The sequence below is a fragment of the Tenrec ecaudatus genome, chromosome 5, assembly GCF_050624435.1.
Source record: "Tenrec ecaudatus isolate mTenEca1 chromosome 5, mTenEca1.hap1, whole genome shotgun sequence".
NCBI lineage: Eukaryota > Metazoa > Chordata > Mammalia > Afrosoricida > Tenrecidae > Tenrec > Tenrec ecaudatus.
Window position 1 is genome coordinate 31,353,868 of NC_134534.1, and position 15,358 is coordinate 31,369,225.

Below are 15,358 nucleotides of genomic sequence, written 5' to 3' on the forward strand. Positions count from 1 at the left end.
ACTCAGATTCTGGGCCAACGGAACATAAACATTCCCCCTACTGGATTGTATTCAATTTCTGGTTTGATATTTCGTTTTTTAAAGAAGAAAATACTTGAGGGAGATGCAAACTAACTAGACTCACTTAGAAAGGCATCACTTTTTCACATAGTTTATTGTTGTTTCAACAACACATAATTCAAGAGTATTTTTTCCTCACGTGAGTGTTTTGGTTGGGTAAAACTAAACATTTAAATGAGGATTTTTTTAATCACCCTCTTTCTTTGCTATTATTTAACTAACTACATTATTACCATTTTATAAAGATTGTCCTTACATGAACAGAATTGACATAGCCAGGTTGGGAGCAAACTCATCTTGCCTTTGGTAAGAATGTAACTTTGTTGACCAAATAGTACTGCACAGACATAGACATATTGAGTACATTCCCGTGTATTCTGGTGGTGCCCTGGAGCAAGCATTTGGTTGGACTTACCCTCAAAGTCAGGATTTCAAAACCACCAGCTGCTTTTTGGGAGAAAGGTGGGCTATCCACACCTGTAGAGGTTACAGCCTCAGAAATACTATATAGGATCACTATGCATTGATATTAAAATTGACTCGTGGTAGTAGGTTGCTTTTTATGGGACAGGGCATCAATATATTTTAAAGAATGAATGAAGAGCTTTCTTTTTTGTTATGTTGCGGAAAGGAAAATGCAGTTTAGAGAATTTTCTATAGTTATAATCCTGTAAAATCTATTTTCATTTAAATAGAAAATGAGGCATCGATTTCCCAGAACATACATGTGGAGTCTTGGTGGCACTGTGGGATAAGCCTTGGGCTGCTAACAGCAACATTGGCTGTTCAAACCCACCAGCTACTCAGCTCAAGAAAGATGAAGCTATCTGCTGCCATAAAGACTAGTCTGGAAACCCTATATCTGGTCGCTTTTAGTCAACTTGATGACAATGAGTATGGTTTGGGATATTATCTATGTTAAGAAAATAAAGATGATTTCATTTTTCCCGATACTTTAAAATTTTTATTATTAATTGGGAGTTAATATAAATCTAGAGTTAATTAATCCTCATAAGTGACAGCACTATGAATCAGAACTTCTTCCTCACGAGGCAGCAGTGTCTATCTGGTCAGTGGTTTCTGGAGATGTACCTTTCCAACACTAAAGAGCTCAAGCCAAGTTGGGGTACTTTTCAAATGCAGAGGGGGCTGCTCTCAGATATGCTGACTCAGTGCTGAGCTAGGAAGGATGATTTTGAACAGAATTCTAGGGACTATTGATTTGAGTGGGCATCAACTCGATGGCAGTGAGTTTTTTAAATTTATGACTCAGTTGAATGCTTTTAGTAACACATCCCTTGGATTCAACCAGATTGCCTCCCAGAACTGTGGTTTAACGTTATTTCTGTGGGTGGTAGGGGCAGTTCTACTGTGCCTGTGGGGTCCCGATGAGTCAGAATCCACTCGATGGAAGTGGGTTTGACTTTGAGTTTTAGTTGAATATTTGGCACAGCCCTTGGTGGCTCACTGGTTAAGCACTCGGCGACTGTGAACGCTATAGCAGTCTACTTGCACATGAAATTACAGCTTTGGAAGCTTTATACAGTAGTTCTACTCTGGCCTAAAGGGTTCCTATGACCCAGGACGGTTGACAGCAACTGGTGCCATGATCGTATTTGCTTCTTTCCTTCCTCTCCTCCTGCCTTCCTTCTTCCTCTGCACGTCCATGTTGTCCATCCTCCAGTAAACACGTCTACAGTGCTCAGTGTGCGCCAGCACTCCAGTCTAGGCACATTCACAAAGACACCCTGGCTTCTCTCATCGGGGAGCACACAGTCTGCTCAGGAAGAAAACACATACACCAAGACTTAGGATCAACTCCAAGCATATTCAAGGGCTACTTCCCACAGCCCATGAGAAGTCCCAAGGTCGGAATGCCTGCTATCAGCACTCCATATTTGGCTCTCACTAACATCACCAACAATGAGAATCATTTTTTTCTTATGGAGACTACTTTCCTTTCCATTTACACATTATTCTGAAGACTTCTAAACCATGACTGGAATTGTCCTTAATGAAACAAAAAAGTCACTTCACTGCTCCGGAGCAGAGCACCCATCTAGGTTCACGTACTAGCTCATGTATGTCGAGCACGCTTATTGTTCACTAACTTCACAAATGAAAACTGTAAAATAACAGAATGGTCTCATACTAACCAACGGATGGATTATAACTGAAGCCTCAAATAATAAAATAATAATAATAATAATAAATAGCAGCAGCAACAACAAACCAACAATAATATTGATAAATAACTGGTTAGATACTATCCTGGTAATACTCAATGAAAAAGGCCTAACTTCTAATCATGATATTTCACTAGCCAGTATTTTAGAAATATCTTCAAAAACAAACTCTTCGTTGAGGCATATTGTCTAGTTAAACCTATTAACTAGATTCAGTTCATCCAAAATGAACCCATCGATCAGCACTTCAATAACAGAAGTTACACTGTAGCTAAGAATTGGACTTCAGCTTAGCAGAAGGACACAGGAGAGCAAAGCACTAAGGGGAGGCAGCCAATGAAAAAATTAAATGTGTGAAAATGGAAAAGCTCGATCCTTATTGGTTTTTCAATTGCTTAAATGGTTACATAGGAAAAGAGCTTTAATGTAAACTAATGGCTGCCTCTTTGTCTTCTTCCTCAGGGCTTTGGAAATCCCTCTGGCGAATACTGGCTGGGGAATGAGTTTATTTTTGCTCTGACCAGTCAGAGGCAGCACACGCTAAGAATTGAGTTAATGGACTGGGAAGGAAACCGGGCCTATTCCCAGTATGACCGGTTCCACATAGGAAACGAAAAGCAAAACTACAGGTAAGTCATGGTGCTGGGTGATATTCTTATACCTTTGATCTAGCCCCTTGATTGGGTAGGAAGTAGTGTAAGAAAATGATGAAACTCATCCTTTAAACTGACAATCATTTGGCTGTGCCTATGTCAGAGAGAAAGTTGCTGTCGTGGCAGGGAGTGGTGAGCTGAGCCGTGAACTACAAGGTCAACACTTTCAAACCAAGTGAGACAGATGAGGCAATCTGCCCCTTCAAAGACAGGCAGCCCCTGAAACCCGCCTGAGCGGTTCAACTCTATATTGTCGTGTGGCAGTGAGTCAGAATTGACCCCATGGCAGTGCGTTTGAGTTTGCTTTTACGTCAAAAAAGAAGAAAGCTTGCTAGTTGTAATAGGTTTAGGGTTGAGCTGCTAACATCAAGGTCAGCATTCAAATGCACCAGAAATTCAAACCCACCAGCTGTTTCCTTCCACTGGAGCAAAATGCGGTTTGCTGCTCCCGAGGAGATTCACAGCCTGAAGTTCTTCTTGACCTCCTAGGATGACTAGGAGTCAAATCAACTTGATACCAATCCGGTGGTAAGTTTGGGTTTCGGTGTTTTGTTTGTTTGGGGTGTTTTGGGTTTTAGTTGATAACAACAAGCTATGAGAAGCCCTGCAAAGTCTTGTCTGAGTGACGGTCTTGATGTTGACTCAACATCCAAAGGCTCATGAAGCAAAGTGCATTGTTCTTGTCATAAGTGAACAGTGAATTCATACATAAAAAGCTGATCTTCATTTTTAATGATTTATGTCAAAGTAAAGGTAGGGAATAATTGGGAACTTTATTTTCTAACTTTTTATTGTAAATTGGGTGAAAGAGCACATCAGAATTTAATCCAACAATCCCTACACATTTTGCCTCAGGTCAAGATTGACAGCCCACAGAGTATCATGCCTCATACCAATGCTACCCTGTGTTCTTGTTTCCCACCTCCCTCTTTCTATCTCCCTGCCTTCCTAACTCAGCCTGGCTTTGGGCAAAGGCTGCACTTTGATAGCGGATATGGTTGCTTGAGCTGAGACATGCATTCCTCCCCGGTGTGAGTGTCTCCCGATTAGAGGTGACTTCACTTCCATTTTGAAGGGTGATGAAGGGCCGTAACCACAGTGGGCTCCAATAGTCACTATCGAACCAGACAGCCTTGGTCTTTTTTATGACTTGAGTTCGGGTCCATATTGTTCTCCCACTCTATGCAGAACCTCTAACACGATTCCTTTCAGAGCAGTTGGTGGTGGTGGCCGGCACCAACCAGCTCTGGTGTCAAGGTCATTGGAGGCGAGGGATCCGGTGGTTTTCTAGTCCGTTGGATTGTTTCCATTCTTCCTTTATTTTCTTCACTCTTCTTAGGTCAGGGCATGGAGGAAGGAATACAGGCACCTTAACTGGCGACTCACGCTGTTAAGCTCTTACTTGCTGCTCACCAGTGTAGGGTATTTTCTAAGTTTGTCTTTGCACATTTCACTATAATATCACATGCAAGTAAAATTTGGCTGAAGATCATCCAAAACAACAGTTGCAGCAGTACAGGGAACTACCAGAGGGAGACCAAATTCAGAAATGGAGCAACATCATTGCTCATGTCAGATGAATTTTAGTTAAAAGGAGAATATCAGAAAGATATTTACTTGTCTTTTGGTGACTATGAACATGTATTCTACTGTGTGGCCCATGGCAAACTATGGATAGATCAAGAGAAGGATGGGGATTCCAGCAACCTTGATGTGCTCATGCAGAAACTATGTTTGGATCATGAGGCAACTGTGCAAACAGCACAAGGGACTACTCTATGGTCTCAAATGAACAGAGGTGTGTGTCCAGAGTGTGTCTTCAATATGTATGTTGAGCAAACACTCAGAGAAGCTGAATCATAGGAGGAAAATGCAGCAACAGGATTGGAGGAAGGCTCATTAACAACGGATGATATGCAGATGATCCAACCTTGCTTGCTGAAATCGAGGAGGACTGGAAGTACCTGGCTGATGAGGACTCAGGAGGGCATCCTTCATTATGGATTACAACTCAATGTAAAAATGACTAACAACCTCACAACTGGACCGATAATTTTGTTATGTTTTGTTTAAAAAAAAAGGAAGGAAAATATTCATCATAGAATTGAAGCTGACTGATAGGTACCTGAAAAGACCAGATAGAACTGCCCTGTGGATTTTCAAGACAGGAGCTCGAGAGGCGTAGAAAGACCCACCTTTCTCTCTTGTGGCTCCTGGTGGTTTCAAACTACTGACACTTTGGAACGATAGTGGCATCATGAAGAGTGGAGAAAAGGTTGCCATTGCCAAGAATTTCAGCATGCCAGGATCCACCATCCATGCTCATGGACGCAGAAGTCAAGAGAACACATGATGCACTCGATTAGGCAAATCTGCTGGCCAAGAGCTCTTAAACGTGGTGAAAGTAAGACTGTTACTCTGAGTTCTACGGTGTGCCTGATCCAACTCTTGGTATTTTTTTATCGCCTCATATGCACGTGAAAGTTGACCACTGAGGAAGGAAGAACACAGAAGAATTGGTGCATCTGAATTATGGTGCTTGAGAAGAAAAGTGAAAATACTGTGGACTACCAAAGAACCAGCAAACCCGTTTGGGACAAAATATAGCCAGAATCCTCTTTATAAGCAAGGATGGTGACACTTTGTCTCACGTGCTTTAAACTTATTGTAAGGAGGACCGGTCCCTTGAGAAGCACATTGTGCTTGGTAAAGTCAGGAACAGTGAAAAAGGGGAGCTCTCGACAGGATGGATGCCCGGAATGGCTGCAACAGTGGGCACAGAGAAACCGCGCTCGTGAGAATGGCACACAGCCTGGAAGTGTTCCATTCTGTTGTGCTGAGGGTCCCTGAGAATCAGAACCGACGACGCCTAACAACCACCACAAAGTAGCACGTCGAACTTAGTGTGTGTGGACTATGTTGTGCCGATTGGCCTCGAATTGATCTGAGAGTGTGCACCACAGACCCCAGGTTCAGGGACTCAATCGTTCTAAGGGTGGCTAAGACGTTTTCAAAGCTTTGCTCCTTGTACAGTCTATTTATAAATATATTTGCAGCATATGTAAATACAAAGACGCAAACATCCTGGGCCAAGCCTATATCTATTTGTGTGTCTACTCCCATACTCTCTCCCATACATGTTCAACTTGCATGTCTATCTATCTATCCAGAAATTATTGTTATGATGGGATCGGGTCAACAGTCATGTGAACCTATGTAGCCTATAGAGCTTGATATTAATAACCTCAAAGACAAAAAATAAATCAAGATGACATTGATATGTATGTAGAATGTATTGTTGCAAAATTAAAATCGATAAAATATGCAATTAACTTAGAAAGATTCTGGTTTTCTTGGTTTTTCAATGAGTAGCTTATATCTTAGGGGGTGGGAGGATACATGGATATTTAGCTAAGGGCATTACACGATGTGACTAGTTCATCCCACATTTACTATGTTACATCTGTATTCTGGGGTGTTCACTAAGCACTCGCAATTTAGCAGTCAGTGACAAGATCTTTAGTCTCACCGATCTCACAGCCAACTTTGCTACAGAGCAGGTTACTGAACTACAGGTAGACACCCCTTGAGAATAGTGGGTGTATTTCAGTTTGATATTATTATCTATATCCTTGATACTGAACACATTGTAGGCTCCGATGTTTGTGTGCTCCTCAATTTCATAACTAGTAATGATCTTTGGAAGCAAGACTGTTGACTTAGAGAGCTGCCATACTGCTTCAAGTCCAATGCGTTGATAACAACCAGTTGTATACTTGTTTCCAGCCCAGGATGTTGCCACCTCATAGTTCAGCCACCTCCACTAATTATTTGGCTTTCCAAGTCATGTCCTTCTCTAGGGTGTTGAACGTGTCTCTCTTTCACGGCATACTCCTTTTATTTGAATGGGTTTCATATGGGACTTGACCCTTGGAGGCATCAAAATGATTTTCTTAACAAATAATGATGATGTCATTCCAACAGAAGACGAGAAATAGATCTAAAGAGTTGCGGAACTCATGGGGAGGTGGGGGTGTGCTTAATAGCAATGCAAGTAACCAAAGAAGAGACATTTATAAAATTCAATGGAGTGTAAGAAGAAAGGTTTCCAAGGAGGTCAATATTTTGAGAGTTTTATAACAAGAAAAACCCCTGTAAAACATCAGGGGTACTTTTATGTAAATGAAACTTGAAACTATATGAACCTTGGCTAACGTCAAACAGCCTGACAATAGGACTAGCAAATAATTAGTCTAGTCTTTTTCTAGGCTCCTGAAGAATTTGTGTTGGTTTCTTTTCAAAATGTCTCAGTTCTTCCTAGGTGGCTGTGTGTGTGTGTGTTAAGGGTGGGGGGGGGGGGGGCAGTGGGAGGTGGCTGCAGAGGTGGGGGCAGGCTTCAGGGTTCATGGTAGGAATGTTCATTCTGGCAATTCATTGAGAATAGCACTAACTGCCTCTAACACGCTCCCTTGCGCGATACCCACTTTGTCTACACGATTCTGTATCTTCACAATCCCTTGCTGCATGGGTATATGAACCAGAAAATACATCTGAATTAGGGTACGACTTGCTCTCACGATCCCCTTTCTTTTATCTTGAAGTATTTGTGAAGCTTATGACTCAGAACAAGAGGGAGCAAATTTTAATCTCTTTAAGCAAGAGAACACCGAGATTCAGAAATGTAGAGTAGTTGGCTCAAACAGGGAGAGAGCCTGGAATGGATGCCGGTTGTTGCGGCTCGTTCTGTCATGCTGCCCTAAGAGAAGTGGCGGCCCTGGTGCTGGGTCGTGCCGACACCAAGCAGAGACTGACTCTGTCATCATCACCTACTCGGGGGAATTAGGCCTAAGATTCATGTTGGCATCAGGTGGGAAATTAGAACTCATTAAAACACAGTGCCTCTCCCGTGGAAGCCGAAATTAAAACATGCACACCATAGAATGGTATTGGTGTGGTGAAAGGAAATCAGCCATGAGCTGGAAGAGGAAAACGAACCCTTGAGATTCCCCCTCTTCACCTGTGTTACCCTTCTACCCAGGACCGGTTCTCCCAGCTCCATCATGACTGAGTAGTTTGAAGAAAATTATCCAGCACTACTTCCCTGTATTTTTTCCACTCAACCCTTTCCCCTCTGTTATGACACGTCTTTGTGATACTTTATTAGTACGATTATTTGTACAATATTGTATAAGTCGTGAAATGACTATAAACACATTGATAATCGTGCTCAAGCTTTCTTGAGGTAGATATTATTAGGCCCATTGTAAAGATAAAGATTACTGACTGTCTGTCAGTGTGTCACACTTGACGGTGGGTATTATTACTGTAATGCTTGGCAGTAAGATTCCAGGGAAGGCTGATGAACAACTTTTGATATACGATTATACAATCTTGCTTGCATTTATTGAGAGGACTTTAGACCTTTGTTGTTGAGGATCGACGGCTGCCAGCTTCAGTCAGCATGGATCACACTTCAACATAAAGAAAATCAGATTTGTCACAACTGGACCAATTGGTAATATGATAAACAGAGAAAAGACTGACTTGGAGAAGGATTGCACCTTGGTGGGATCCACACTCAATGTGCATGGAAGCAGCAGTCAGGAAATTGAAAGATAACTTGCATTTGGCATATCTGCTCTTTCTCCTTAAATTACCGAGGAGCAAGGATGTTCTTGTGAGTGTGCCTGACCCACAGCATGGTATTTTCAGATGTCTCGTATGCATGTGAAAGACAGACAGTGGAAGGCCAAGGAAGAAGTAATATATTTGCATGATGGTGCTGGCAAAGGGGACTGGATGTACCACGGACTTCCAGAAGAACAAATAAACCTATCTTGGAAGAAGTACAGCCAGAACGCTCCTTAGAAGGGAGAGTGACCAGCCTCTTATCTCACCCACTTTGGTCGTGTTGTCAGGAGAGACGAGTGCCCGGAGGACAGCACGCTAGGAAAGTAGAGGAATGCCCTGCACCAGATGGATTTATCCCCGTGCCTGCAATAATGAACAACGACAAAGGCGAGGATGGCACGGGGCCAGACATTGTTTCCTCTCCTCATACGTCGGGTCACTATGAGTAGGAGCTGATTCGACAACCCCTAACAACAGGCTAACGAGAGTGATGAAGGAATTGAGATTTGGGGTGATAGTTTTACCTTTTCTATATCTTTCCCCTTTGATGTAGATTTCAGAGTTCTTTTGATAAATTTATTTTATTACATTTTTTCTGTCATCACCAATTTTTTAAAAAAACTCTTCTTATAGCTGTAGTTATAGTGGCTTAGCCTAATTTTTTTAATATCCTGATGGTCTAGACAAATATTGATTAACAGTGAGTGCTGAGAATAGATTATATATATATATATATATATATATATATATATATATATATATATATATATACTCATATTTTCCTTTTAGCCTCTGAGAGAACTCCAAGTTAATTTCTCAGAAAGTCTAATCTGTAGAGCTCAGGAGAATATAAATAAGGAAAAACAATAAGGCGCGGGTGTTGTGACAAACATATCATGTGAAATCACACACCATCATTGTGGAACTATTGACTAGTGCCTCTGGAGAGATAGTGTTATTCAGCCCCTTGACAGCTCGCACAAATACAACTCTCAGACAGATCTTCCACACTCTTCTTGGGGTGTTTTCTCTAAAACCTAATCCGATTTGGTATCTCCTCTCCTTCTTGTATTTCTACAGCATTTACCGTGCACTGGGTAAAGCCTATGACTTAAGACTACCTCCTTCTCCAGTATTGCTGTTATACTCTCTCTCCCACCTCCTCCTGACCACATTCCACCCTCACTATATCGTCCCTCAGTAGATGCAGCAATTCGAAATCCTCCATGCCTTCACTAAAAATATGTCATTTTTTCCTCAACACTTAAGCGCATGTTTGTCACGTGGTTGCATCTTCGACATCTTTAAGCTTCATCCTTGTTCTGTTCTCATCCGAGTTCTGCAGCCGTTTTCCACAGAAATGCTTCACCTTCCCACTCTGGAAGGTGACTAGATGCAAACGAAAACGTTTAGACAAGAACGCCATCTAAATGACAGTCCGTTTTTATCACAGCTGAAGTCATGGAGGGCCAGTGTGTCTCATTATCGGTTGTTGGATTCACTGGCTGCTCTTTTGTATCTGAGTTCACAATGCTGTGTGTACCCTCAGAGAAAACTCACCCAAAGGCTCAGAACATATGTAACACAGCTGGTGCCTTTGGGTGAAGTAATTGCTACTAGAACTCAGATATTTGTAGATCACAGTCTAAAAGCTTCCTAAGAAGCACCAATTGAAAATAAATTTAGTGTACTACTTTCAAGTAGCGGGAGAAAACTTATGTAAAATGCTCCAACCTTAATATTAAGGAGGCATTGCTTTAGCAAACATATTTCTTTAGATAGAGCAATTTTACATGTACTTTTTTCAGGCCTTGGTAGAGTTGTCTCACTAAAGATGTCTTTGCCTTTTTGACAGTATTAACTTGATTAGTGAAGCCTTTATCACAGACAGTATAACGATGAGTTTAAAGAGAGCCTCTCCGAGTCGATGAAACCCATGTATTGGTTAAGTCTGAAAAAACATATGTCATAATTGATAGGTCAAATCTATCTTGTGGGCATGCTACACATTTTATTATCTTTATGTGATTTTTAGGGATAATGAAACATAAGGTTAGAATGTACTAATTGATGATGACTGATCATAAATTCTTCTTCTGGAAAGCATTCCTATAGAATGTTTAAAATGAAATGACCAAAAAACAAAAACAAATCAAACCTGGAAAATAGCATGGCTATTACATCTATTTGTGCACAATGTTTGTTTCTCTCTAAGATCTTTATTGAGGAGCAATTTGATGTCATGAACTGAACACTGTACTGGAATTGAGAGACATGAACTCTAGATTTGGATCTGTTGTTACTTTTCTGAATGACCTTGAACAAGTTAGTGTATTTTTCCAAGTCGCTGGTCCTCATGGGTAAAATGAGGAGGTAAAGCTAAAGCTCCTTCCAATTCCACAATCCACATTTTATTTTTAATTGCCATTAAAGTATCCCCATGTCGTGTATGTATTTCAAGGACAAAACAAATCAGTGTGGATTGAGAAGAATTCTCATGAGCCTCCCACATTACTCTGAGCCCTGCATTTTTGTAGGTATTGCAAAACTGGCTTCACTTTTTCAGTGAAATGTTTCTCATTTCTCTGATCCTCTGGCTACATGATCCTGGCTGGAACAAGTAGCAGATGTGTTGACATACTAAGAGACAAGTTATTTTTTTAAAGCACTTCTGCGCTGATCGAGATAGGAAAGGGGAAAACACGTGTGTGTGTGTGTGTGTGTGTGTGTGTGTGTTCTGATCATTTTCACCTTTTGGAATTCCTAGTCTAAGTTTTATAATTCAAGGTTTTCAGTAATTTTGTGTTTTCAAGTCATTTCTCTGACTTAATGCGTGTGTGGTGGGAAGTGGGTGATCGTTTTTATTCTGCTGAGATTCTTGTTATGTTTACATCCACACACAAGGAATGACTTTGTTCTGACATATTTTTATTTTTATATTCCTTAACTGAGACAAAATACTCAAGAGTAAAAAGCTTTCCAGGGTCTTCAAAGGCACAGCTAGTGTCGGAAACCCCAATACTGTCCCATCTTCAGGGCTTCTCAGGCCTGCAAGAGAAAACCTCTTGACTTTCATAAAGATTTATGACCGTCTCTAGAGCTTTGCATTTTTCTAAGCCGACAAACAAAAATGCTTCAATGCATTTCGTTCTAAAGATTCCCAGAGAATTCCTGCTATCGACTGAGTAATGCCTGGATCAGACAGCACTTGGCCTGGAAACCACAGGTTGGCAAAGGTTGCTAGAACAATGAGCACGCTCTTCCTCGGACGGTCCAAGGAGGGATGCTGGGATTTCCATAGCTCTAGGCTTCCCAAACGCTGTCCACCACCCACAAGTTTGACTCTGTAAGTTCAGTGAGAGAAATATTTGTCAAGTATCTATTAGCTTGGGTAAAAGTGTACACAGATATTTCAACCCAGTAATATATCTGGTTGCTTTACACAGTCACATGCATATATTTAATGGGTTAAGAGAAGGAATGGGTAGTAGACAACCAAACAGGTCATTACAAGGCCACAAATATCATCACTTCGCTCATAAAGACAAGTGGCAGAGAAAGAAGGATTTCATTTAATTTAGGAAGTCAGAGGGGGCTTCCAAGGATTCCTCTAAATTGACATAAAAGTGTAAAGATGGCCAATTGAAATCAAGTGAGGAATACTGTGTGGTTGGGAGTGGAAGATGGACTAACACAGTGGTTCTCAACCTGTGGGTCGTGACCCCTTTGGAGGTGGAACGACCCTTTCACAGGGATCGCCCAATTCATAACAGTAGCAAAATGACAGTTATGAAGTAGCAACGAAAATAATTTTATGGTTGGGGGGTCACCACAACACGAGGTACTGTGTTAAAGGGCCACGGCATTAGGAAGGTTGAGAGCCCTGGACTAACGCATGTGAACTTCAGAGGTGAGAGGTTAGAGCTAAAATAATCTTTCCAAGAGCAAAAAGTCTCACCTATCTTCTCAATCACCTTTGAGTGATTTCAAATAGCTGATCTTAGGATTCAAATCCTGACTCACAATCCACTTTGCTGCCAGGCTTCCTTATATGTCATGTTAGGAGGCTACAAGCGGTTAGGAACTCTGTACGAGGGGGTGCCAAATAAGGAAATAGAAACTCCGCTGGGTGGAGCTTTCATAGCACACCTTTTTCCCACTGGGCGAGCATCCAGCAACTCGCTCTGAGTTGGTGCACTCAGTGACGTTGCCTGGAAAGGTTCTCTCTGGTCACAGTACATTTGTTCATAAAAGCAGTTCCTCTTGAACCCCGTTTTCTGTGATGGCTGATTTAAGAGAACGGCGTTCGACTGTGATTTTTTTTCTCCTGCTCGGGAACAATGCCATAGAAACCGTTGTGATGTTGAACACAGCTTACGAGGACAGCGCTATGGGAAAATCACATATAGGAATGGTTTCCTCACTTCAAAATAGGTGAAATATCGATTGATGACAGACCTTGTTCTTTTTCCCCCCATTATCTTTTATTTTTAAATCATTTTATTGGGGGTTCTTATAGCTCTTATAACATTCCATACATCAATTGTATCAATCATATTTGTACATATCTTGCCATCATAATTTCTAAAACATTTTTTACTTGAGCTCATTTTTTCCCCTTCCCTTCCTTCCTCACCCTCTATCCCTCCTGAATCCTTGATCAATTATATATTGTTATTATTTCTTATCTTTCACTGTCCATTATTTCCCTTTACCCACATTTCTGTTATTCTGTTATTCAGAGGGGGTGGTGGTGTATATATTGCAACCTTGTGATGGGTTCCCCTTTTCTCTCCTTTCCCCATTCTGGACCATCCCCCTACCCTCATGATATCACTACTCCCACTACTGTTCCTGACAGGCTCATCTGTCCTGAATTCTATGTGTTAGAACTCTCATCTATACCAATGTGTGTTCTCTGATCTAGCCAGATTGGTAAGGCAGAGCTGGGTCATGACAGTCAGGGGGAGGAAGCATTGAGGAACTAGAGGGGTGATGGGAGTATTGTCGGTGCTCTCCTACACCGTGGTTGAATCGTCCCTTCTTATAACCCTTCTGTGGGGGGATATCTAATGGTCTAAAGATAGGCTTTGAGTCTCCACTCCAAACCCCCTCAGTCACATCAATATAGTTGTAGTTTTGGGTCTTTGGATACCTGATACCTGATCCTGTGGACCCTTCATGATCACACAGGCTGGTGTGCTTCTTCCATGTGGGATTTGTTGCTTCCCTACTGAAAGGCTGCTTATTACTTCAAGCCTTTAAGACTCCAAGATGCTAAACCTTTTGATAGCATGGGTATGATTTGCTCTCTTTACCACATTTATTCTGCCCCCATTTTGTTTTCCGTGATCCTGTCAGGAAGGTGACTATCAAAGAGTGCCAGGTCATCAGAACAAAGTCTTCTCATCTGAAGGGGAGCCTTGAGAAGAGGTCCAATGTCTGTGTGTGTACTATCTCAGTACTTAACTTATAAATATATGTACATTGATCTCCATCCCTTTCAATAATTAATATATTTACACATATAGATTCTTATATCTATAACTCTAAAATTGTTTTTCCCTCCTTTTTCTTTCCTCTGTTTCCTTTCACCTTCCTCCTATCTCATTATCATGTTCACCTCTCAGTAATTCCTCTCGCATACATTGCACTTGATTAAACCCCACCAGGCATTATATACCCTTCTTGCCATCATTTGTAGATCTCTTATTGTTCCCTTACCCCTAAGTTTGCTGGCTCTCCACTCGCTCTCTCTGCCCCCTCCTCCCCCATGTCCCCCCAGAACTGCCAGAATCGTTTGCCCTGCCTATCTTATGTAGATAGGTACTGGGTAAAACAAAGACAAACAAAACAAGAAAAAACTAAGCAAAATCATAGTGTCAGGGTAGCCGGCCCCTAACAAATCATCACAGGTCCAGTAGGTACAGTTGTGCAGCGATAATAAGTAAAGAGTATACTAACATTACACATAATAAGAGAGACAGAAGAGAGATTGCAATAAAGGAGTCAGACACATCTCATGGTAGCATGCTCACCTGAGCCCCGCTTGGTGGTCCACGTGAGGAGGTGGAAGGTGGGAATTGCATGAGCGAGCCGGCACAGAGAGAGAGAGAGAGAGTGCAAGCCCCCTAATTACAGGTAAGGACATATGTCACAGGAAAGGGTTGTGCTATCAGTAATACAGTGATGAGAGGGGGGTGATCTAGGGGTATACATGAAATAGGAAAAGGAGGGATTAGGGACACACATGTGAGAAGATGGGCAGATCCTAGATTCAGGATGGCAGCCTAATTTTGGATGTCACTGAGCAAGTTTGACCTGTTTTCTGACTCTCCATAGACACCATTATCGGTCAGGTGTGAACCCTACCTAGAGTGGACCAGTGGCTAAAAGCTTTCAGGGAGAAGTAATTCATTGTCCTTAACAGCAGGGAGTTGGTGCCACCTGTGATGTGACCAGACAGTAGTCTGAAGGCTGACTACATCTGACTTCCCACCATGTGCTGGCAAATAGTCTCTAATGTTTGGCATATCTTTTGGGGAGACAAAGCTGGAGAAACTCTCTTTATATCCCACAATTCCCCCTTTTGTTTTCTATATAAAATTCAAAGAACCATAGGGGCAAAGTGGTTATTTTCTATACATTGAAAGCTGTTACTGCAAATTTAATGACTAAATTAATATAGCCAAAAATTCAGGCTTATGGTAAAAATTTTGATTCCAGGGGCATGGGATAAAGCCTTCCCGTGCCCATCTACTATTGGGCGAAAGTATGAGAGGAGTTGGATTCCGCAGTGGGAAAAAAATACAGCAAACGGGAATGTCT

General features: G+C 41.6%; 1 protein-coding gene across 1 annotated transcript in view; it reads left to right on the plus strand.

Moving 5' to 3' along the window:
- The window catches only part of ANGPT1 (angiopoietin 1), a 289,630-nt gene that overhangs the window by 229,929 nt on the left and 44,343 nt on the right, over nt 1-15,358 (plus strand). Inside the window, exon 7 of the mRNA XM_075549364.1 lies at nt 2,709-2,875. Within this exon, the coding sequence (XP_075405479.1) occupies nt 2,709-2,875 (167 nt within the window). The remainder of the gene's footprint in view (nt 1-2,708; nt 2,876-15,358) is intronic.